Consider the following 26,142-nt stretch of genomic DNA (forward strand, 5'->3'; position numbering starts at 1 on the left):
TGAATACAAATAGGTCTCCGTAAAGTGCGCTAGAAACGAGTGACTCAGAGAAACATGCTGCGGGTCATGTGTGAAGACACTGTCACGGGCTGGCACACTCGCGCACGCATGGAAACACATATTCACAGGCGTATAATGAGGCAGGCGTGCACATAGGCGCACCCGTTTACAGACAGGGGAAAGGCTCGCACACATATTTAACTGATCTAGCATACCTCCTCAATTTACCAGCTGCTCCTGTCGGAACCAGTCTTGACTAATGACCACCTATTTGATCGTTTTACTTCGTCCCAGCCTTTAACCCTTGCAGTAATGCAGTCATACTTGTCCTCGGATCGTGGGAGGTGAGTGTTGTTGTGACTGTGGTTGGCAGAGGGGACTGGGGGGGCGCTCTGCTCTGCTCGGCGCAGGACGCAGGAGATAGTCGCTCTCCAAGGTGCTGAAAGTCGGAGCGCTCCCTCGTCAGTCTCGCCTGCTGATGATGAACGTGACCTCGGCCACAAAATCAAAAAATGACTGGCTTCAGCCGCGAATGGGTCGATTTTTTATACTCTTTAACTTCTACCCATGTGGATTTTTTATTTTCCGCACAACTGCTGGATGTATACACACATGTGCAACAAGACTGGCTGCTGCTTTCTAATATTCACCTCCATCGTGGGGAAATACTGAATTGACTCCGGATTCTCAGGGAACGCTATAGAGGATTTCTCGAGCAGTTTCTTTTTCAGTCTCTCTTTCTCTGTCTGTAACGCATGCAGTTGGACTTGAACTGCGATATTGTCTCGAAAAGGTGAGTCGAATGAGGATAATCATGAAGAAGACCTACTTTTACGCGGATGTCTTTTTCTCTGCAAGGGGAAAAAGGGGAGCAAACCTCCAAAAGGCTGTTGTTTAGTTGCTTTTAAGCACATCATCACGACAAGAGGGCGGATTACAGTATCTCGTGGAGACTGGTGATTTCAGCCTGTGGATAGAGTGAAGTTTCCAATAGGCAAGGCGACTATTTGTAATCTGTCGCCGCTCTCTGTGTTGGGGATCCTGCCTTCACACTTAGTGGATATCAGTCTTATTCAAAGCGGTGAGTGAGTTAGAGCTGTCGCTTAATACGCATCATAGAGATATTTATCTTCAGCTATATATTGCCCAACTGTCTGGATTGTCGATGTGTGTGTTTCCCCTTCCAAAGGGTTGACGCATTCTGGGTTAAATCATTGCGCATTTCTCAATATTTGCATGTATCTGCATGGAACATGGTTAATATAATAAGAGGTGGTTACAAGAAACCCAGAGTCGGAGAAGTGATTACTATCATTACTGGCCTGGAGGAGAATTGAAAGCGTTAATGCTACCTGTTGTCTCTGATGCCTCTCATAAAGTTTTAAATTGTAATATCTGATAGCTTCGGTTTTATTTAATGGGGAGAAGACGACCGCGAGGAGCTCACTCCACCCACTTTAGATAATCAGTGTTATAACCCTTCCCTCTGTTGATGGTCGTAGCTGTTGCTGTGATTTTGAAAGAGGAGAATAATTTGCATCTAATGCACCACCAGCACACTAACGCATATAGACTGCATGCTTCTTATGTTAGCAAATGTTTTTATATTTGTTTTCACCATCCCTGGCTTTAGCTTTATGTGTAAGATATTTTCTTTTGTGACAGAGCAATGATAAAGAATTCCGAATGATCTCTATTGAAACATTGGTGCAGCATCTGTGCACCGTAAATAAAAGATACCCTACATAGGCCTAAGCCAAACAAAAAAGAGAAAAAAGGGGGGGAAAGTATTTAAAAGGTAATTTTGGTTTGTAAGGATGTGCAAAACAGCAGCTGGGGAGTCATCATCCATCATATCATCTTTTATTTTTTCCACTGCAGCTCATTTCCTTACGTGATGGTGGTGATAATGAAGCCCTGGACAGATCCGGAGAGGATACAGAGAGGCTAAGGATGACATCCACACAGCCGTTTTGAACGTGGATGTCAATGCCGCGGCAAAGGATGGGCCTTCTCCTCTTGACTACCTTCGTCCCCCTGTTGGCCCTGAGCGCTGTGTCACCGGCCACGGTGGGTAACCCCGAGGATTACGCCGCAGACGAGGCGGAGCGGACCGTCGGTGAGAACATTGTGTTTGATGACTACCGGGGCAAGGGATGCGTGGATGACAGCGGCTTCGTCTACAAACTCGGGGAACGTTTTTATCCGGGACACTCGAACTGCCCGTGCGTGTGCACAGAGGACGGGCCTGTGTGCGACCAACCCGAGTGCCCGAAACTGCATCCAAAGTGCACCAAAGTGGAACACAATGGATGCTGCCCTGAGTGCAAAGAGGTGAAAAACTTTTGCGAGTACCGAGGGAAAACCTATAAAATTCTGGAAGAATTCAAGGTAAGCAATGAGTAGATTATGATTCAGTCTTTAAAAAAACATGTGTTTACCAAAGTCCACTAGCAAAACTCTAGCACTGAACATGAATATTCCACCAACAATCACCACTTTGCATCCTATTTATCTTTATTGACGACTAATTGATGCTCAAGACCCATCTTTCCAGTTCATTTGGTAAAACACAATCAAGCCACACGCAGGGTAGATGTTTTAAAACAAAACAGGTCTGTGACAATCATATACATTCACAGCAACACCTCTATGGTCAAGGTAAATTGAAAAGTTAATTCAAACATAATGTAAAAACCACGTCTCATATTTTTCTTTCCTTTTTAGTCTGTCAACTTGTTGACAGCAATCATATTTGATCACATTTACTGATGAAAATAACAAAATGTAACACAACAGTGGGGCAGATGTGATCTGGTGGGGCTGTTAGGGTTCAAATTAGTGAGGCTTTGTATTTGAGTTTAGATCAGTCCTTGGCATAATGTGAAAGTAAGCTCAAAATGTGTTTATTGGCCAAGGGCACCAAGATGGCTGCCACCCAAAGTGATGTCATCCTTCAGCCTGCTTCATCAACTGAACATTCATCCAGCATTACCAAACTGACAGATGCTATAACAGTATTTTAATACTGTGATTTGTGGACACTGAGTCATCACTGGCAGCTCCAGTTTCCCCGTGTCTGTTGAAAAAAAGGTTTCTACCCATCAGACCAGTGTCTCAGTGGTTGTTACAGAGCATGACAGTACTGCCTGATTATAAATGACACTGGGAGCATGACAACTACAGTCTGTGTTTAAATTGTTGCTGCCCATGAGGAAACCTCCTCATTCACATTTCTCACTACTGGATTGAGGCAGTAAGTGACTGAAATATAATATGACATGTCATAGCCAAAACAAGGGTATAGCTCTGTGGTTAATCATAGCATTTGTTCATATCTGTGCAAATGTATCAGTTACCAGTTAAGATAAGTGCATCTATTGCGGTTGTCAGCCAAATGCTATAAGCCTCCAATGGTAAAATGAATTTTTGCGGGCTCCACTTTAGTGACATAAATTAGCTTTTGAATGACGCAATCAATCAAAAATTCAGTTTTTTTGTTGCTGTACATAATAGCTGTGAGTTTATCCCATTATGGAGTTAGCAGTTACACAGTAGAAACTAATGTTAGAGGTATGTTCTCATCATCAGCAACATGAAAAACTTTCTATCAATTTTGTGAACATCTGCCGAAGATGTAAAATAAGACAAAACTAGATAGGATATTTCTTATAACAGATGTACTCTGAAGATAATTCCTGTAGTTAGAATTTTTGTTTTTCAAAACCAGCTACCAGCATTTGCAGATCAAAATCAGAAGACATTAGAAGCAAAAGCCTGCACTAGCTCCTTAGACAAGGGTTATTGTATTCAGATAGGATTTATGACCCCAGCAAATATCTGTTAAGTGTGACCGGGCCACAGCTGGGGAACACAAGTTGTTGGTTACCCTTTTAAAGACACATAAAAGGTACTCAAGAACTAAATGAATAATTGAAAATAGCCTTTCAAAAGCTCAAAAGCATCTTCAAAGGTAACTTTGTCAGTTCTAGTTTGCAGGAGTGGGTGGACTACATGTGCGTGCGTGTGTGTGCTTATACAGTCCAATAAGTCTGACTATTTCTCATAAGGTTTCCTTTGCAGGGTTAAAAAATATTGATCTTATGCTGTCAAATATGCAATGGAATGCACAATATCTATGTATCATTAAAACTGTTTTCTAAGATGAAGACTGCCTTTGAAAAATGTAAAGTACCATACATAAAATTAATTTTGTGCATAGCTTTAATTATGCTTTTTGGTAACTTAGAGGAAGTGAATCCAGCAGTGCACACAACATAGAATATCAGATTATGAAGTGTTTACATCTATAATAACTCTGTAGGTCTGTTTTAGGTATTTGACCCGGTTAAGTACCAGATGATCATCTTTTTGTATTTACAGCAACTTCTAGTGAATATAGACACTATGGTATATTGCCTTTTGTCTTCCTTTTTTGCTTGCTGTCCAAAACTCCAAGAAAACATGAAGTGTTTTAATGTAGTTTTACAACAGCTTCAAGGTAAAACAAACAAAGCTCTCTGTAATGTCAGAACATTTTGCATAAGAAAATAATTAGCATGCCACTTGAACGGAAAGAAAAAGAAAAACTGACGCATGCATGGGGCTAAAGAGTGAGTTAAGCCAAGCAGGTGTGTAGACAGGCCATCATAATTAACTTTTCTGCTACAGTTTCTCTGGAAATGCATTTTTTGGACAAATCACAAGAAATCAAACAGCACAAGGAGGGAAAAAAATAGTGCGCTAATGTTTATTCATCAGTTTTTAATGTAAAACCTTTTAGCGGCTGTGGGATTCATCTGCATTATCAGCTAGAGGCGCAAAGAGGCATTGCATTGGAGTTTATGCCTTTGTTCAGAACTGTTACAGTACGTCTCTATTAGGTGCCATTCTGTCAACAAGTCTGTCAACAATATTGATATACGAATATCCATTCAAAGATTTTAAATATTCAGGTGTTCTCTTGCCATTGTAAACAGAATGACATAAAGATTTCAAATGTTAAAATAAAGAAAAATGATATTGAAAAAATTGAAAAATGTTTTGCATTAGTAGGCAACCACAACTCTTGGTGGCATGAAAGTGACATAGTGTTCCCATTAACAAGGGGTGTGAGAGATTAGCCCATTTGAAACCCATGTACTTAATCTGTAATGATTGGTGTGTTTGCACGTCAGACACAATCAAGCTCCTGCAGCCCCACAGATTTCTGTGATTTTGTAAGAGCCACTTTAAGGGCAAAAGCTTCGCAGTCTGATGTAACATCTGATCTATCAATAGTGCATTTAAGAGCAAGAGAAGGGAAGGACATTTCAACATTACTTCAAGGTGAAGAACAAAAATCATTTGTTTTTATGGATTGTCTCGGTAGAAATTGCACTATGGTTCATAATGATCAACTTTTTTTAAAAAAACAATCCATGCCCACACAAGTAGCAGTGTCTTAGTCCAAACTGTGAAAGTTGAGTTTCTTCAGTAAAGACATGAAAGCCTCAGAACCCCGCAGTGTTAAAGGAAATCAAAGGCCGTCAGTGTCTGATATGCAGACCCCTGTTTAAAGATGCCGACAGGTTAACCTTTGGTTTGGGCCTTGTTGGCATTTCATTTGAGGTGATTGTGTTGCATTGTGTAGAGGTTTGCATTTATATTCAGTAGCAGATGATGGAGAAGAGAAGAGAGAAGAAGAGTCAGTATTTTGGGAAGATAACAAGAGAGATGTGGGCTGTTTAGAGCTTCTGGGAAACTGGGATGTCTGGCTATGAAGAACTGTTTTGTACAGTATACATAATTTGGCATCCACCAACACTTCATATTGCCACTTTCCTTATGCTGAAAACCTCATTATACTGTAGGCTGATCATTAAGTATATTGCACCTAAAGTATGCAATCATTATCATGCAAGTAGTATTGGGCATTCCTTCAACACAAAGCAGCTGACTCCAGCGAAATGTCAGCCTGTCATTTGTGAATCTAATGCTGGCATAACTCGTGCATCAGCAAATTGACAAATAGGTCCAAACTACATTTCCCACTACAGCTCATCCACTTAAAAGTTTTTGCTTGTAGCAACAAAGAATTTAATACTGATACTGTTGATTCAGCATTCAATTCTTTGTAAAAGTAGATGCAGTAATTTCCAATATCTTGTTTTATTGCCATGTGAGTGAGTCATGCCACTCAACCATAGTAGGTGTTTCACCTACAGGGTTTTCCATCTGATGAGGAAGGGACCAGTCCACCCAGCATGGCTGCCGGTGTGCCTCTGGCCTCAGCGCAGCTGCAATCAAGAACCAGGAGGTATAGGGTGAGTTCAGATCCCAGATCTTCAGGCTAGGGCTGGGATGTGAACTCAGATGTGAAGAATCCCATCCATGCTTCTTATGACCACCCTCCCCCCTAGGGAAGGGATGCAGATTTGACAAAGGTGGGAGGGCTCTAATATGTTCAGTAACAAAGGTACACACAGTGCAAATCAGCCATCAGATCTTGAATAGGTTCTCATTTAAAGACAAACAATTTTAATTTGTGACTAATAGCCTTAATGCTTGAGTTCTGCTCACCTTTCACTTAATCCGCATGAGACAAGTACTATTCAGTGGAGTGCAATTAAGCCCTGTACCAGATTTAGATGTTGAGGAAATCTCATAAATGCATTACTGCAATCAATGTAAATCAAACACAGTGGTTGGATTTTTTCATGTCTCTGTTTTTTGGTAACTTTTATTATATCTGTACTTTTCTATCACTGCAGTGATCTGGTGAAGTCACAGAAGCATTCTGTGAAAACATGTCTGCAGACAATTATAATTTGTTTAAAATTGTGCACACACACACACACACACTGAGCTGCCCACACATCACACACAACCACAGTAAGTTGTTGTGCTTTTAACATACCTATGTGAGAAAACATCCATAAAAGCTGTTAAAATTATTGCTCAAATTGATTTTCTTATCCAATTTGCTGGAGGCAACAATAGTCGCAATTAGGGGAAAAAAATTGTTAAGTGCAAACAATTTGACCGCACAGAATGTCAAACACGTTTTTATGGTTTTGACATATTTGCACTTGCAGAATTGGTGTGCAAGTGTTAGTACTGCATGTTTTTCATCCTCATCCTCAAGTCCTTTCTGTCTATTCTCTGTGTTATTTTACCACTGGTAAAACATTGTTTTGACTTGAACAACAGAGCATGCAGTTTGACTGTCAACTCATTCCTGTCACTGCTTTTAACAGCATGAGTATATTTCCTGTGACCCTGTCGTCCAGTCTCAGAGTATTTTGCATTGCCATTTGCCCTGCTGAAGGTTACTTGACTATTCATTGCTTCCCTGCCATGTCTCTGTTTGTCTCAGTGTGCGAATGAAAAGCATGGCAGTCGATTGACTCTAATAGCCAGCCAAAAAGATGGGGACAACAGGCGTCTTTTCCTCACCAAAACATCTGGCAGCAAGTCTAAATTCAGTACTAGTGCTCCATTTTCTTTTGTAAGTCTGGGCTTAGGCATGACTGATCTTCTTCACGGTAGACCTCACACAAAAGGACGCATTGAAAGCACCAGGCATGGCTCAATACATTGAAGGATTCTCAGCAATGTGTCAAAGGTGCATGAAGAAGTTTTCTTTTCCAATTGCATTTTTAATATACTTTTTCCCGTAAAGCATCTGAACTAGCAGGCTGCATTACAGGCCGATCTGGCAGATTAACCTACAGAGAAATACCACTTTCAAATTAATTTATTTTAAAGGTCAGTTGTGATAGTGAATAAAAACTGCTGTCTCTCATAGCCACAATCTCCAGTCTGTACTTTAATACAACTTGTTACATCTAGAAACACCTAGGGATTAAATACATGCACATATATTAAAGTAAGAACCCAGTTCCCTCTTCTGTGTCAGTTTTTGGATGAAACCTTGTTCAAAAATATTTATTCACATTTGTGTCGCGTTTGTACCTACCCACTCATGTTATCCATTGTTTTTATTATACATGATTTCATGCAAGTTTCTGTCTGAATGGATTTCAAGTAGCTCCTCTACAGCATCTACTCTGGTATCTGTACCAACTGAGCTTTTTCAGCAATTAAGAATGAGTCCACTTTTATTTCTGCCTGCTCAAGCTCTGCTGCATTCTGGTTGCAGTTCCTCCCATCTTATCAGTGACGTTAAAGGAGGAGAAAACAATGGCATTTATCAGGACTCCTGCTTGTAACTTCCACTTTCATTTTAGCATATCATGCAACAACTACTCACATTGACCTGAGAGACAAATTATGTGAAAGACATTGTTGGAAAAAGTAGATAAGGTATTTATGTGCCACAGTGGAAACACATTCCTACACTCTTCTGTGGAGCTGTTGAATCCACTTTTCAGGCTCACAGCTTCACTTCAGGATTAGCTAGTGCTATAATCAAGTCTATAACTGTGAAACATAAGGTTCTCCCCAGGGTTTATCCCTAAAGCTTTGTTGTTTCGTTGTGAACATGTATCATATTACGTTATATCTAAAGTGATTATCTAAATGGATCTGTTCTCATTGTAAAATACACAATTAGATCCATATGTTTTGTTTTGGTTAAGATTGGATTTGGGGGTTTTTTGGTCAATGATAATGAAAAAAATCTATCAGTTAAGATTTGGTTTTTCATACTTGGATTAAAATCATTTACAGTCTGTGACTGCAAAAATGTTGCGTTTCCTCCCTTGAGATGTTCTGCCTGGCCCTTGCTGCTGGTTCTTTCTCCTTCCAGGTTTGTCTTCAGTAACTGAAAGGCATGCTCTATTAGGTTGGGATCAGGTGACAGGCTTTGCCGTTGAAGAATACCCCATTTCTTTGAGAAAGCTCCTAGGCTGCATGTGGAGGATATTTTAGGTCAAAAGCCAAATGCTGCAAAAAAAACGTCCTGTTTGTTTTGTAGCATTTGGCTGAATCTGAGCAGAGAGTAAAGCGCTGTACACTTCAAGATTCATCCTACTATCAGTACTTCTATCAGCAGTCACATCATCAATAAACAGTAGTGGCCCGGTTCTGGTGGCAGCCATAGATGTGCATACCATGCTATAACATTACTTCTACCAGATAAAGTGGTATGCTACAGCCGTTTCTCATCCTTGTGCATACTTTTCTCTTCCTATCATTCCGGTAAAAGTTAATCTTGATTTCATCCATCCAGAGACCTTTTTTTTTGTCAGAAATGTGAAGGCTCTGTCAGAAGTGTCCAAGGCACAGACTAATCTGGCCTTCATGTTCTTTGCACCACATTGTAAACCTACAATGTGAATGTGTCTCTTAAAGGTTTAGACAATGATGCACCTACCTGCCTGATAGTGTTCTTGCTTGGCTAAATGTTGTAAAGGATTTTTCCTAAACAAAAAAAAGTGGACTTTGGTGCTGTTGAGCTGGTCAGTGCATTCCTTCATTTTAAGAATTTCCAAGCATGGCCACATATAAAGTTTTTGACATCTGTCTAATAAGTAGAGGTCGGTGGATTGATGCAATATCAATAGTATTGGTATTCAGCTGATGCTTTGTTTCTACCCTCTAAGCTCAGCAGATTTTTTTTTTTTTTTTTGGAAATGAAAAAATATGACTCAAACATGCGCTATGAAAAATGCCTGAACATTTTTGTGTTGACTGTCACATCTATTTCATTTATAGCCTGTGGCACATTTAAACAATAGAAGATGACCAAAAGTGCTTTAGAGACAAGCACATTTAAATTCCAGGTCTCCGAAAAACCCAGTTTTCAAAATACGTGTAAACCGTGAAAAAGTTGTTGTTGTTGTTTTTATATTATTAACTAATTACTGTAGAAAGTAATCCCAATCATAGTAATCACAAATTTGTACTGAATATGCAAATTAGTGATGATTCATTTTATAAATTATGACACACTGCTCTCTTCTAGATGAGGCGCCTTTGCAGGTCAAAAGCATCAGTATTAGTATTCGTATCTACAATACTGGCCCAATTTACTTGGTATCAGATCAATACCAAAATTTTCAGTATCGCACAACACTACTAATAGGCTTACTTTGGTTTTTCAGTCTAATGATGACCTTTACTTCTATTGGCATCTCTTTGCATGTCATATTGAGAATTCCAGTGGATAGATGCAAGTTTAACACTTGGAATAAACTCTTTAATCGGCTTAACTTGTCATGGAATAACGAGGGAACAGGCTTCACCTGGACTTGAAACTGCTTGTCCATCAACTGATTTGATACTTTTGCACCTGGGGGACTACAGTGGGGGAAATATTTTGGATGCTGTGCTGAATTTGTAAATTCACTGACTTACAAAGAAAAGAACAGCCTATTTTACACTGTAATTTCATTTTAATGGAGAGAGACAGAATATTATCTAGAAAAAACATAAAAGTTATGAACTGATTTGCATGTCATTACTTGAAAGTACTTGAAGTAATTGATCCCCTAAAACCCAGCCAGAATTTTGTCTCTCACAGATTGCCTGCGGGCTCATAGATTACAGTCAATCAGTCAGTTTATCAGTTACAGATACTCCTGATCTCAACACGTTATGTTTATAAAGCACATGACGAGTTGTCCACAGAATCACTCAATTTTCTGTCCACACAATAAATTTCTTTCAATCTAACATCCTCACCACTGTGAGCAAGACCAAAGAGCTGCCAAAGGATCTCAGGGTCAAAACTGTAGACCAGAACAAGACTGGCATGAACTACAAAACCATCTGCAAGAAGCTTGATGAGAAGGTGACAACTGCTGGTGCAGTTATTTGGAAATGGAGGAAATGTAAAATGGCCAACATCTGGAGCTTTGCAAGATCTTGGCTCCTGGGGTGAGGATGATCATGAGAAAGGTGATAGATCAGCCAAAAACTACACAGTAGGAGCTTGTTCATGATCTGAAGGCAGTTAGGACCACAGTCACCAAGAACTCCATTGACAACACACTACATTCTAATGGATTAAAATCTTGCAGTCCCCACAAGGTCCCATTGCCAAAGAAGGCACATGTACAGGCCCTTCTTGTGTTTCCCAGTGAACATTTAAATGATTAAGAGAAGGCTTGGGAGAAAGTGCTGTGGTCAGATAAAACCAAAATCTAGCTATCTGGCATCAACTCGATCCACCGTGTTTGGAGGAAGAGAAATGCTGAGTATAAAGAAAAGAACACCATCCCCATACAGACATTACGGGCCTTTGGGCCTGTTTTTCTGCTAAGGATACAGAATGACTTAAACATACCGAGGGACTAATAGACAGAATCATGGACCATGACTCAAAACATACAGGCATACAAGGCTACAAAAGAGTGTCTAAGGAAGAAGTGCATCAGTTTCATGGCGTCTCCAGACCTCAATCCTATTGAAAATCTGTGGAGGGAACTGAAACTTTGCAAAGTAGCACCCAAGAAACCTAAAGGATTTCGAGAATTTCTGGAAAAATCCCTCATGAGCGAACCTGTTGACCAACTACAAGAAATGTCTTACCACTGTGCTTGCCAGGAAGGGTTTATCCATCAAGTACTAAGTCATGTATTGTTTGGAGATCAAGCACTAATTTCACTCAATGACCTGGAAATCATTTTATAACCTCTTTTGTTTTTTTTCTGCATTATTGGTTAATATTCTGTCTCTCCATTAAAATGAAATCACCATAAACTCCTTGAATTAAAGTATGAAAATCTGCACTTCAGTTGCATCCAGATATAAAATCCACACTAGTGCTTTACAGAGGCAAAGTTACAATAATGGTGCCAATGTCCAAATAAATATGAACACAACTGCATACTGTATGTAAAGCAAGTAATTTACATAATTAATAACTTCAATCAGTGTGGTCAGATAAGAGCATTTTTTGCATGGCACTTAAATTGAGTTATATAAAATCACTAAAACATGATAATGTCATAGTAACCAAAATATTTATTTGAGCAAGACTTTACTTTCTCATATAATGTATGTTATCATATTTTACTGTCAGTTTGTTTGTTTCCTTTCACTGAAATTCTACTCAAAACATTTAAAATTCTAAAATCTCATCCTGTGTGTTGTCTCTGGGTACTTGGAGACACAGTTCTGCATGTTAAGCTAATTAGTGATTCTAAATATACTGTATCTGTGGATGTGAACATAAATGGTTGTCTGCATCTCTTTGTTAGCTTTGTAATGGACTGTTTATTGTGCTCCTCACCCAGTGTCAGCTGGCAAAGGCTCGAGTCATCAGCAGCCCTAGTTAGATAAACAGTTTAAAACGAAGGATGGATAGATATCGTGTCAGCTGGATTCTGTAGGCCTCATTAAATTTCAGCATGTGATGGTGCAAAGCTATATATTCACACAGGACAGCACAATGCCATGATGTATAAATAGATGCAAAATACTATAATATGGTGATATTTTTTTTCAAGATCTAAACACTTCTGGCAGTACAAAATAGCTGAGTACATCTGCAGAAGCGCTGCCATGTTCCTGTTTTTATATCCATCCATCCATCCATCCATTCGCTTCCGCTTATCCTTTCCAGGGTCGCGGGGGGTGCTGGAGCCTATCCCAGCTGTCATAGGGCGAGAGGCGGGGTACACCCTGGACAGGTCGCCAGTCTGTCGCAGGGCCAAGACACAGGGACAGACAACCATTCGCACTCACATTCACTCACACATTCACACCTAATGGCAATTTGGATTATCCAATTAACCTATTCCCACAAGTTGCATGTCTTTGGACGGTGGGAGGAAGCCGGAGTACCCGGAGAGAACCCACGCAAACACGGGGAGAACATGCAAACTCCACACAGAAAGACCCCGGCCTGATGGTGGAATTGAACTCAGGACCTTCTTGCTGTGCGGCAACAGTGCTAACCACCGTACCACCGTGCCACCGTGTTGCCCCCTGTTTTTATATTTACTCTGTATTTTGAATGTGGTTATCTGTGCCCACAGTTTGAGCATCAGTTTGGTTTTACATGCCAGATATGTCAGAAGTTTAGATCTCTGCTTGATGTCTTGGGACTTTCTTTGAAAAGCATCCCATCATTTCTTTTTAGTCTGATCATTTTAGCTAGTTTGATAAGTTTATTCAAGGGTTTTTAACATTTTCTGGGCCATGTTTATGCACCACATCCACGCATAATATTCATTTGGAATATTCTCTTCTAAACATTGTAATAAACCCATGGAATGTAGTTCATTATTGCAAACTAATCTTGCTTTAATATCCCCAATGAAACATATTACCCAATATAATCTTGATTTAACCTGAGCTTCTTCTGTTGTCAGTGTTTTTGCATTTTTATTCAAGTCGTAAATGTGATGGACTACAGAGCTACATCGGCTTTAAATATTTAATCAGTCTTCTCATAGTAATATGTTAGAGATAAAGACTTTGTTATTTGTCATGATTTAAAGCTTTATTCTTATATTGCAAATGCATATAAGAAATTAGTGATGATTTTCATCTACATTCATCAGAATTACAGCATATGTAATGCAAAGTTATCAGATGTTCTATCGTGAGGAGAGAAAGTTTAATAAGAGGAAGTAACATTTTAGATTTTTTTTTTATCAATTTATTTATTTTGCATTGATTCAGAGAACTCTTTCTACATGGTCTTGGGAATAGCTACAATCAGTAAATGGATTGTATTTATTTTGCACAGTTTCCCCTATATCTCTTAATTTGAATGCTCACTTTCAGTTTCTAGCCACAGTGCATGCTGACTCCTATAAACTTCAATAAAAACATAAGGAGTTTTGACACTTTTATTATGTGTCACTTAATGCAGTCTGCCCAGAAGAGATGGGAAAAGTAACACAAATACATCTTGAAATACCTTAGCCCTTTCACCTATCTCTGCACAAAAACAAACTGTGGAGCTCCTGTTGTTGTGGCTATAAATCCATATATTTTGGGATCAAATGCAGCTCAGATATTTGATGACACAGTTCCAAAGTACTACATTAATCCATTAAAGAAATCAGAAAAAATGAATCTGTTATAATGACTTAAGCGCAGGCATGAGCTGGTTAGCTTAGCATACTATACAAAATGGAAAAAGTCCATCCAAAGAAAATAAAACATACCTCTGCCTAAATATTAGCTTACACTGTAAATTTTCCATTGTATAGAGACATCCCATAAGGCAAACCCACACCAGCGGGGAAAACGATGTATAAATAGACAGCTGCGGATCTCCTTTTTTTTAATGCATGAAATTCAATTCTGTCTGCTAGAAAAAAGAAAAAAAATATTGCAAGTTGGAATGCAACACTTGACCAACAGGGTAAAGACCCATGAACTAATCATTTAAAAGCTGCCACCACAGAGTTCACAGGAAATTCTGTGGTAGCAAATTAAAGGATGAGTTTGTAATTGATATGTTATGAATTAAAATTATTGACTGCTGCAATAAGTGAAATTTTATCCTTCAAATGAATAAATCATGAAGATTATAATCATAATGTGAAGCTTATTGTTTATGTTGCACTGGCTGCTGTCCACATAGATCAGCTTTCCCACCAAAAAAGTTAAGACCACAAAAGGGGTTATCAAATATGAAATATTATTACTGTCTAAGCCCGACACCAAATTGCTGATACAGCAGTGCAGAGACACACTCAAAAGGCTGTTTACTATGATGAGCAAAAAGAAAATCTAATATGATGAACAGCTGACCTTTTGTGATTTGGAAACAGTTTGTATTTTTCCACTCCATGAAATTGCATTACAGTTCATTTTCCGGTCAAGAGACTTTGTAAAGATAGAGTCAAGTATGAGGCAGCTGCACAGGGAGCTGCATAGTAGCTACTGATTTACATGTTGCAGAGGTGGTGAGATAAGTCTCTGAACTGTTTCCTGAGGCAGGCCACAGCAGAATGCAGCAAAACATTAAATATCATGAGCATTACTTTATAGACTCCCTTAGTTATTTCTCGAGATTTTGTTGTAAGCCAGCAGTAGTATAGGCTGTTTTTGTTAAGGCAAAACTACCCTAATAAAACTGGGGATGTGAATAATTTATTAACCTGTGTCTTTGTTTATCACAACACATTTTTTTCACATATCTGAAACTATTAAGAATGTGCATATGAGAACAACACGATCATGCATGGACATGCACACACATACACACAAGGTGAAAGCTACTGAGTCATCTAACCCAGATTCCCTGTCTCTTTCCTCCTCTGCCCACAGCCGTCACCCTGTGAGTGGTGCCGCTGCGAACCAAATAATGAAGTGCATTGTGTGGTGTCCGATTGCGCCGTCCCAGAGTGTGTCAACCCTGTGTACGAGCCAGAGCAATGCTGCCCCATCTGTAAAAACGGTAAACACTCATCTCCTCTGGAAGTCAACTCAGATTCCTTAGAAGTCATTAAATTTTCATTAAACCAATGACAGCAAGTTTATCGGTGGTATCACCATTTGATGGCCGTGCCTTTAGATCAGGATGAGGATGTAATTGATGTTTTATGAATTAAAATTATTACCTTGGGCCCGTTGGACACTAATGAGCAGTACTAGTTTTAATTATAAATGACACACTAAGCAGAGTAAACATTAGCCCATTGATTAAAGGGATGGTAGGAGGGACTAATGGGTCCTCAGAGAGCCTTTTATTTCCCAGTGCCCTGGAGCCCTTGTCACACGCAACCAATCCCTAAATTAGAATTATAGGATTCCAATGGTTCATTGACTATTTACAAGGCGAGGTGAGAGATTTCCCTTTGCCAGCACCAGTCCTGAGGGACAGATGGAGCTTTATGAGTAAAGTACAGTAACTGCACTTTTGCAGTGTGAACCTGGCGTAATATCAAATTCAAAGTCTAAACTTGACGTTGCATTCACTAAACAAAATGTTTTTACATTCTTGTTGAACTTAAATGACAAACTAATGAGAAAAGAAAGTGTATATGTATATATGTATATATTTAACTGCTGCTGACCTACAGGATAAAAGTAAAGGGAATAACTTAGTTGGAGGCAGATGCTAAATGCCCGCAGTGGCACAACTACAAACATTTTCTTCCTTGTATTTTTTCTTTCTCACCGTTGCTTGTTTTCTTCTGTTTCAACACATAAACACACATAGAGTGACACACACACACACCAAAGTAACAAGGCTACAGAAGCTGCTAGGAGAGAACTAATCCAGGCTGACAGGACACAGTGACACCCTTGGCATTTCAGTGGTAGGCCTGCTGTTTCTAGGTTACCCAAGGGTTCCTCATCAGGCTCTGGAACCAGATAAATCTCTACGGGAGTGGATAGCTGAGGGCTGCGAAGTGAGGACAATGAACGAATGCTATTTAGCTCTCATTTTTGGCCAAGGGACAATGAAAAGCAGACACCCAAATGTCCTCAGTTCAGTTACATATAGTCAGAGAGACAGATATTTGTGTTTTTCTTTACCCGTTACAAGTTTTAGTTTTAAATAAAAATACAGTTATAGAAATCATTGCACTCAAACAAGGGCAAAAATTGTGCAACTAGGATGTGCAGTTAGGTTCAACGGCACAATTTATGTAGTTGTGCCTCAGGACACCATCACAGTGGAATTTATTGAAGTGAAGTTCAAACTTTCAGCCTTAATTCAAGGGATTTTACATAAGTATTGCAATAACTGGTTAGGAATTACAGCCATTTTAATACATAATCAACCCCCCATTTTTAGAGGCTCAAAATTAATTGGACAATTCACTAACCAGCAGTTTCATGGCCAGGTGAGTCCTGCCCCCTTGTTACTTCATGGCAGTTAAAGAATAATTAATATCTGAAGCTGATTTAAAGCATTTGATTTGAATTTTATAGCTTTTCCCCACTATATTTAAATACAAGCCCCAAAGAAATATCAGTACAATTGAAGGAGGCTAACATTAGGCTGAAAAACCAAAATAAACCTATCAGAGAAAGACAGAGACAGAAAGAGCAAAACCGTTAGGAGGGTCCAAATCACCAATCTGATAAATTATTACAAATAAATAAATTCACTGGCCAGCTCAGCAACACCAAAAGGCCTGAAAGACCACAGAAGACATTTATAGTGTATGATCACACAATTATTTCTGTGGTTAAGAAAGAACAACACAACACAAGATCACAAGATCATTGTCAAGGTGTACAAGTTTAACTTATACTAAAATTATCACAAGAGAAAAGCATGGAGAGAAACAGCTCATGATCTGAAGCCGACCACATCATCTGTCAAACGTGGTGGGGGGCAATGTTATTGCATGAACCCATACGGCTGCCATTAGAACCAAGAGACAAGCATTTATTGATAATATCACTGCTGATTGAAGCAGAATTAATTCTGAAGTGTACAGGACTATACTCTGCTCAGATTTTGCCAAATGCTGCAAAATGATTGGACAGCACTTTACAGTACAAATGGATAATTATCCAAAGCAAACTGCAAAAGCAATCCAATAGTTTTCTCAAAGCAAAGAAATCTGGTATTTTATCAGTCACGTGATCACAATCCAATAGCCCATGTTATTCAGTTGTTAAATGCATAACTGAAAGGACAGAGACCTATAAACAAGTAGCATCTAAAAGTATTTTAGGTAAAAGTCCACAGCACAAAAAACCCCCACAGCACAGCACATAACATCAAATGCACAGACTCTATATTTTTATGTGGTTGGCATTTAAATCTAGCTTTAAACAGGGAGGTCTACAGGTCATCATAGTTCAACTGTAATCTGGTTTACCAAAGGTCGTATGTGATCATCATCTCTTTTACTTTGTAGCACTGCTTGCTGACTTAGAGCAAATTATATTCAAAGGATGCGTGAAGTAAATATCAGTGAGACTAAACTGTGATGATATGAGCCCATTCACAGCAACAGTTTGAACTCTCAGTTAGACATACTTTGAAGCAGCAGTAAGCAGAAAGCAGTATATTTAATAAGATGTTGACATCATCAGAATATATAATGTGCTGGGTCATAGAAACAGGTCCTGACCTCATCTGATAGACATATTATCCCAGCTGAAGCCACTTAGCTGTAACATGAGTCACTTTTAATTTTGGATCAACGAGCCAGCTTTGTTTTAATTGAGTAGTTATTATAATTAGAGAGTTGCTATGCTTATGGCTGTATGAAGTTCTAGGTATAATGTTTATCATCTATACAACTTAGACTGGATGACAACCAGTCGTTGTGTAAACAAATGCTAATTACCACTCAAGACAAAGTACATTTGAGAATAATAGGTCATATGAACAGGACTAAAGCATGACTGCTGTGCCTGGAAGGCATTATTGTCCTCCAGCAAGCCACACAATTGTAAGCTGACTAATGGCTGTAGGATTTTGGACAGACAGGTCATCTTGACTGTAGGCAGGGCTGAATCTGATTACCTTGAAATTTCCTTGGTTACTAAATACAGATCCCGTGGAATTTTAATAATATTAAATTGATCCACTGGAATATCACAAAAACATGATGTGACTCCAAAATGAAAAACTGGAAACACTACACCTTTTTCTCTTTAAACATAAAGAATCAGTGTTAATAAAATGCATTTTGCAAGTTCAGCATTTGCTGTCAAATTACATTCCCTTTAGAAACATGTCTACAATATCCAGCTTTTTGTTGTGTCATTTATTTATTTATTTTTATTGCTGCTCTCTTTTTTCTTTAATCCAAACATTACGTAGAGGGCTTTGGTCTTATAATACAAAAAGGATTTTATCTTTTTTAAATAGGTTTAATTTATTGTGGCATAAATGATTAGGAGAGGCATAATTATAATATTTTATGAATGCAAACAATACTAAATAATACTCTTCTTAACAATCTAACAGTGTAAGATTTATATGGGACCAGCTTTAATCTTTATAAAAACAATCTTCTTACTGAACAAGTAAAACTCTTCAGGTAAATGCTAGTGTAAGTATACTACAGTAGCTTGTCATGGTAAAGCTTTGGGTTAACTTTGTGTATAAAACCTGCACATCCTGCTAAAGTACTTTAAAGGGAAGAAAGTCACAGAAAGCAGAGTGAGAACATTTTCTTTAAAGTGTACTTAAATGCCTGAAAGTACTTGAAAAAGATTCTCTCTGTTATCTATCAACATGTTTACATTCACTACTTTTTACTTCAGAGATTTAGATGGTAAATGGAAATTAATACTGAACAGATATAAATTTGAAAGGTTTATTTAAATTAATAATTTAATTACAATGTAACACTAACGTTCCATAAAAAACAAACAATCGTAACAGTCTCTGAAAATGAGTCATGCTTATTTCACAGAATACAAGACAACTGGATTTAATTAAATGGCCCTTGAGAAGGCTTTATACAATTCTTAATACAATTTTGTCCCTAAAATGAGCTGCTTCAATTACTACTTTGAGTTCTGACTGTATCTCCATGCACCACATGTACAATTCCAGCTCAGGCAAAAGGTCCAGATTAACCTATTCTAGTGAAAGAAAGGTTTTAGGGTTGCTTTGTAAACAGAATTGTGCAGCGATGACCTAATTGCCAGTGGCTAAAATGTTACTGAGGAATATTTGACTCATTTAGTCCAATTAGTCACTGATTTAGGAAGTTTAAATGGAGCTATATGTGGGTACACAGTGAAAAACAAGATTAATCACCCATGTTCCAGTGTCTTAACTATATTTTAGACTTTTAAAAAAGCAACTTTGAACTAAACTGATATGACCTTGATATCTGGATGTCTTTCAGCTCACAAATCAGCGAATCAGTGCTTATGGTTGCCAAACTTTTGTCAGAGCTTTCTATTATTAGGCTGTAGCTTTTCAGCTTGGCACCTTTTTGGTGTTCCTTCCTGAAAACACCAGCAGAGAGGAAGAGGCAGCACAATAGAATAGTCAGCCAGTGGCAGTGCTCATTTCTGAGCTCCACATTCATTGAGCCCAACTGATTCAGCTCTAATCTTTATCATGAATTATATAGGCTACTGTAAATTAATCAGGGAATATGTAATTATGTCATTCTCAAAAAGAAATGAGTAGTATCCTGAAAATGGCTAGTGGTTCCTCAGTATAATAAGATTAAACCAACTACAGATCTGCCACTTCTTATCTGTCAGAATGCCGTCATTGTGGTCTTTTAACAGACATATCATAGAGGAGCAGTGCCATGGAGCTGGATACGGTTCAGGAACATATTCGCTTTGACATATTCTCTGAACAAGCTGCAGTTTACATTGTAATCCTTAGGCAGTAGTCAGAGAAAGTATGATGTGCTGAGACAGTTTTGACACAGGACAAACATTTTCTGACTTCACCAGATTTTATTGGCCACGAATTGATCACATGCTCGGACGAGTGGCCGCACGCCCTTCACATGGTGACAGGAAGCTCAGACTGTGTCCTTGCGTCTCCCTATCTAACGGGCTATAAACAATCACACTTGGCAGCAGCACAGGTCACCCTCCTCCCTCATCAACCTCTGCCGAGTTTGTCCTGTGACCTGTGCCAGCTGTCCAGAGGCAGATCATTGAGAGTTAAGACTTGGCAAGTGCTCTCTATGTCTAAGATCAGATCCCATGCTCTTTTTTTTTTAAGTAGAGCATAGGACCCATCTATGCTAAAGCAAAGGATGGGGGTAGCAGGCAGCCAGCAGCTCCCTTTGTCAATGTCACATGGAAATTTATGGCTTCCTGCATCTTTTATTTCTCATACAAGCACTGCCTGGAATTAAACCTAACTCCTTCGATGCATAAAGCAAGAATCTGTAAAATATTGGGAGTTGTCCCTCTGTAGACCATTCCAGCATTTTTAGCTTTGAGGTAAGGTTAAACTCATGCTCTTGATGTTCCCTGTGTCATGCTGCGAGTCAGCGTGACGTTTTAAATATTTAACCACAATCCTGATCTTTAGGTAACCTTAATCTAATGCCCTGAGTTACTTTTCCATAAAGCATTAACAAGCCTTTTTTTAAAAATGGAAAACAGAGGTGTTACTAATAATATTACCGATGGCCGCATTGTTTCCAACTGTTCCTGAAAGCCGTGACAGTGAGACGATGAGGCAGCATGCACAAAGGCAGGACCTTGAAATTGAAGCTGGTAAATGAAATTCACTCTTTATTTATTTTATTACTGATACCTGTGCTTGTGTGTTAAAATGTAGGTGTGAAAAAGGCCCGAATTGTGTGACAGGTGAGAAATTCTACAGTGTACCAGAAATGTACCTCTGATCTTTAGGTTGACTATCTTGACACATTTACGTTGCTATCATTAAGCTACCAGTCCCTAAATCATATTCACGGGACACCACGATGTTTCGTGAATATCAGGCGTGAAAGCTACTGTGTCTTCAAGAGTTATGGGACATATGAGTTTTTATGACTGCTCGTAGAGGAGTCTTGAATCTGGCAGGTTTTACAGAGCCGAACACTGAGAGCGATCCAAAGTCGCCGTCACACCAATTGAGCTGCTGATTGCTTCATTTTAAATGATTAAAACTAGGATGAACTCATAGCACCTTCTGGCTCTCCTGTCTCTAGAGGTAGAGAAAGAGATGCACTACCTCAAATATCTCTGAGGCAAAGAGAAAAACAAATTAGATGTAATAATTTCAGGTGGTAATACAGATAAATCTTACAAATGTAATACCGTTCTTTGGCGTCCTGGAAAACAGATCCTAAAATTTACCCAGGATAATCTGTCTATCTGGTGAGATTATTAGAAACGCTGGTGTAAGGTGTTCTAGTCGTACACGGCACGTTTTAGAATTAAAGGAATCTTATCAACATCCGCACAAATAAATCCTACAGTGTTTAACGGATAAATCAGATGTCAAAATTAATCTGAGTTCTTTATTGGTTTGACAGTCAGCGTGTGTGAATGCGTGGAATGAAGCTGTGTAAGGAATTGCTGAGGAGTTCTGTGGCCTTTTCAAACAGACCGAAGTGATTAACACCATCCTCCCTACTGCCTCTAAAAGCAGCTTTCTCTCTCTTCCTCTGTCTCTCTCTGTACTCCAGCCTCTCTGTACTGCCAAGCCAGCGCCTGGCAGGCTTCTCTGCTTGCGGCGCATTAGGATGCAAAGCGCTCCATGTCGAGGGAGAAGGGGAGACTAACAAAAGCGCTTTAGTGTTGCAAAAACAAGCCCATCGGTGCATGCCCGTGAAAAGATCTGTACGTCTGCTCTGACTCCCCTAACTCCCTGCAGCTCTCTGCATCACTCCACCACCCCACTGCAAAGAGAAGCTCTCAGGAGAGACACATCCATTTCTTGTCGTTCTCATTCCCTCTTCTTCTGTTTCTTTCTTCCCTTCCTTTCCTTCCCTCCCTTCCCATGCGGCAGGTCCAAATTGCTTTGCTGGAACAACGATCATCCCAGCCGGAATTGAAGTAAAGGTGGACGACTGTACCATCTGCCGCTGCCACAACGGAGACTGGTGGAAGCCGGCGCAGTGCTTGCGGCGAGAGTGCCTCAACGGCCAGTCATTGTCATAGACGGACTCCTACGGGGATGGTAGAAAAGCTCAGGCAAGGCTCTGCCTACTGTGCCATTTTGTATGATTGACAGGGCAGGAGCACAATTCCTATAAATCCTGAGACAGCATACAGTAGGATCGAAGAGGTGATCTTGCTGGCTTCACACAAATGTAGCCAGCGAGAAGAAGATGGAACTTGTCTCAGCTGTTTCCACACTCTGGTTTTAATCGTCCTATATATTTTCAGAAGTTGACTTGCTTGACTTGCTGCTCTCACACACACACAAAAAAGTTTCTTAGCTCCCTGAACTCTTTCCTAACCATTGGCAATGTTGAATTGCTCAAATTGATTTCTGTACGTATGTCATCAGCTTGTTGTGCGTGCCAGTCACAATCACACAGGTGTTCCAGCAGAACAAACCGTAAGCACACTTAGCAGCGCTTCTTTTGGCATACAAGGATTAGCACTGATGAAAACACAGCAAAGATGTGCTTGAGTTACACGACTTCACTCTAAGAGCTTGTTTACAAGATGTGCATCACACATAAATGTTTGCCTCTTCGTGAGACTTTATCGCTGCGGCAGGAGCTCGCTCCTAACATACATGATGCAACTTGCAACTGTCATATATCATTAACAGCTATGGAACCTCAAAGGCTGATTTTATTGATCAACACACCATGGTTTTGAGTCATGTCTCACGGGCAGGATAAGTTTGTACCACCTGGAGCTGAGGGGGAATGAAATGTAGTTTTTCAAAAAAGAAAAAGAAAAAGAAACTGCATCCCTGAGAAGAGCCATGCTGCATCAAACCCCTCCCCCCCAAAAAACAACAACTTTGGGCAACCCTTTCCAGTTCAATTGGCTTTATTGTTTTCTCTAAGAGGTCCATATTCTCCAAAATATTCCCACTAACTGCTTGAACTTGTTATCAAAGCAATTTGTGAGCCAGTAGCAGCCTGCTTTAATTTTCCTTAATCAAGGAGTATTCTGTGATAAATCATCCAGCTGGGTGCTTGGCGCTGCTGCAGCCTGCATGCTGGGCACATTCAGTGAGAACCAACAGACAAAAGGCGGGAACGTGCATATGTCTAAGTGCTTTTAAGCAGCATTCACAAGCATATTGTTCATATGAGTGTGCACTAGCGTGCCATTCATATACAAACTCGGGCATAGAATGATACACACAGTTAAATTATATCGCTCGTTTAGCTCATGTAATAGATTTTCAGTTCCTACTCTTCTCGATATGTTGAAATGGCTCAGGCGCTGTGGTGGAGCCACAGCCATGGCTATAACATAAAGACAAGCTAATGTATTGCTTTGACATTTTTTTCATATCAGAGTGGTCCTCAAGCAGCCCTGTCTGAAAGAAGAAAAACAAAAAGCACCCAAGCAGTGCCCAAAACACGATGTTTTTGAAATGATAAATACAAGTCATTAATTCAAAGGTGAATTTCCGTAAGCTAATGCCATTCATCACTAGAATTTTTTCCATTTCCAGAAAATCCGTTCCCGTTAACCTTTTAGACCCTATTCCTGGGCGGTGATGGATGAGCTGCTTAATAGCAGCTCCCAGCACTCTGTAATGAGACAGAAATGAACATAGGATAAAGACCAATGACTAAAGAGGTGCATTACCTTAAAAGGAACTAAAACGAATTTTAGAGGAATCTCATAGTCTGCAGAGTTGCTGGTTGCAGCATATTGGTGATGAAGAAATCTCTGAATTGGAAGATCTGCAAGGTTCAGTCTTAGGTGGAACAAAGGAGCTTGGTTCATTTTTATCAGCAAGTTACAGTGATGTAGTATGTTTCAGACGACCTAATCTATCTGGTCTGAGGTCTGAAGGCTCATAAAACAAAAATGACATGAATGGTTTATCAGTCACAGCCTCAGTGCTCCACACATTTTAGAATTATTAAACGAGCTTCATTCATCTTAATTAAGTTAAATGCCACATAATTTTTCAGCCTATACATGCATCCCCCAAAAAATGAGAGATGCTCGGATATTTTGGGTCGCAACAAAGAAAGACTAAAGTGAACGTGCCAGCTGACAAGGCTCAAAGGCATTGCTGCCACCACAGATGCCTTATTGCTACTGTTCCAGATAAGATTCACAAAGCATGGCCTTTGGCATCATACAGTATGAACAGCCGACTGCTTCAAGTGCTACTTTGTTTCACTTCTGTGTGCAGTGGTTACTGCTCTGTATTACCCCAAACTATTTATTGTCTTATCCTACGACGTTCCAGAAACAGTCAGCAGGGTGAATGAAAGAACAAGGACGAGTGCAGTTCAATCGCAGCTAAAAGTGCAGAACTGAACCCAGAGATGGCTCTAAAAATATACCGTCACTTGATAGTGGTAAAGAGAGAAGCTCAAGGAAGAAACTAAAGAAGGAACTTGATCTCTGTAGAAAAGTGACATTGTAAGTCATTGTACTGGTTGTTCTAATACTGATTCCTCCAATGCTTCTTATCAAACTAAACTGGGTGAGCTGCCGCTGCTCATTTTTATGATGTTTCAAGCTGCTTTCATCACCTGAGTTTGAAAGTTGGAACAAAGAGAGTGAAAGGGTTGTCAACAAAAAACTGAAAAGTTAAAAGGTGTGATCCAGACTGCTAGTGGAAAGAGGGCATGGGAGATATGACATCAAATAGAAAATCATACATTCTAAGTTGGTCGTAAAGTTAAAGAAAAACTGTGGAAGAATTTAGTTTCACTGCACTGGAACTCGCAAGCAGAAAAGTGCTAGTGCATACTTTGTATTTTAAATAACAAGCGAGATGGATTTGAAACCACACAGATCATCCCGAAATCTTGCCTACGTTGTCATTTGAAAGAATAGCCTGTCTGCTAAAAACACAAAGTGGTACTGTGGCACACATCCACTACACCGCACGTGAGAGTGGCATCCCAGGCAAACCACACAAAATTACATTTCTCCTTCCAAACACATGAAGCTGCAAGGTTTCCAGGACAGATTAGCCGCACACGCCGTCTTTCTTCATCTCCTGCCAAGAAACTTGAGTCTCTATGTATGTCTGTGAAGGTTTATTCAAATGACCCCAATGTCTCCTCCTCTCCTCTTGTCATTAAAACCACAGGCTTGTACATGGGCATTTTTGTAAAGGTGCATCATTTGCTTTTTTCCATGAGACACCGACTTACTGTAGCTGGAAACAATGAAAGATTGTTTTATCTTTTATTTTTTTCCCCATTTGTAATTTTTTTTCAGCAACAAAACTGTTACATAAAGTGTGCCTGAAAAACAACACAAAGTATCGGTAGAGAAAGAGAGAAACACTGTTATTATACAATCAACTGTATTATTTTTTTGGTGCACCGAGGGTCTGTTCATGTGGGGCTCAAATATGGGATAGTACAATTTCTATAACAAATTGTAATTTTATGTTTAAATAAAGTTGATTGTATGTGAATTCATGCTCACTCGGGTTCACCCTAAACCACAAAGCAAAGAGTCCAAATTTCAAATAGTTAAACAACCCTTGGTGCTCCACATGTTGTACATATGTAAATATCTTCAAACATAATGTGTTTCCTGAAATCTGAGGTGGAGTAAAAAAAAAAAAAAAGAAAAGGAAAATGACTCAAGAAATAAGAAATGTGTATTATTCATCAAGACGAAAATATTTTGTTAAATAGAATTCAAAAGAAGTGTTATTCGGCAAAAAATGAGTGTGGATTTCTTTTTTTCCATGTT

The 26,142-nt window shown here is 39.3% G+C and overlaps 1 protein-coding gene across 3 annotated transcripts; it reads left to right on the forward strand.

The window, feature by feature from the left end:
• Positions 1-26,114, forward strand: vwc2l (von Willebrand factor C domain containing 2 like). 3 transcript variants are annotated; one of them, XM_025903740.1, is made up of 5 exons: positions 1-793; positions 1,882-2,391; positions 6,207-6,305; positions 15,181-15,310; positions 22,280-26,114. In XM_025903740.1, exons 2-5 carry the CDS (start codon positions 1,984-1,986, stop codon positions 22,429-22,431), a joined length of 789 nt encoding a protein of 262 aa, XP_025759525.1. In that variant the 5' UTR covers positions 1-793; positions 1,882-1,983; the 3' UTR covers positions 22,432-26,114. The 3 variants fall into 3 exon arrangements, with proteins under 3 accessions (XP_025759525.1, XP_005451976.1, XP_003445397.1); XM_005451919.4 differs by having other exon boundaries at positions 2-1,081; XM_003445349.5 differs by lacking the exon at positions 6,207-6,305 and having other exon boundaries at positions 9-1,081.
• The last annotated feature ends 28 nt before the right edge of the window (positions 26,115-26,142 follow it).

Source organism: Oreochromis niloticus, linkage group LG16 (assembly GCF_001858045.2).
Source record: "Oreochromis niloticus isolate F11D_XX linkage group LG16, O_niloticus_UMD_NMBU, whole genome shotgun sequence".
Taxonomy (NCBI): domain Eukaryota; kingdom Metazoa; phylum Chordata; class Actinopteri; order Cichliformes; family Cichlidae; genus Oreochromis; species Oreochromis niloticus.

Bases quoted from the DNA above. Each gene is read 5' to 3' on its own strand.
- vwc2l (XM_025903740.1), top strand. From the start codon at position 1,984: ATGTCAATGCCGCGGCAAAGGATGGGCCTTCTCCTCTTGACTACCTTC. The intron at 2,392-6,206 runs GTAAGCAATGAG...TTTCACCTACAG, and splicing joins AAATTCTGGAAGAATTCAAG to GGTTTTCCATCTGATGAGGA. The intron at 15,311-22,279 runs GTAAACACTCAT...CCCATGCGGCAG, and splicing joins CTGCCCCATCTGTAAAAACG to GTCCAAATTGCTTTGCTGGA.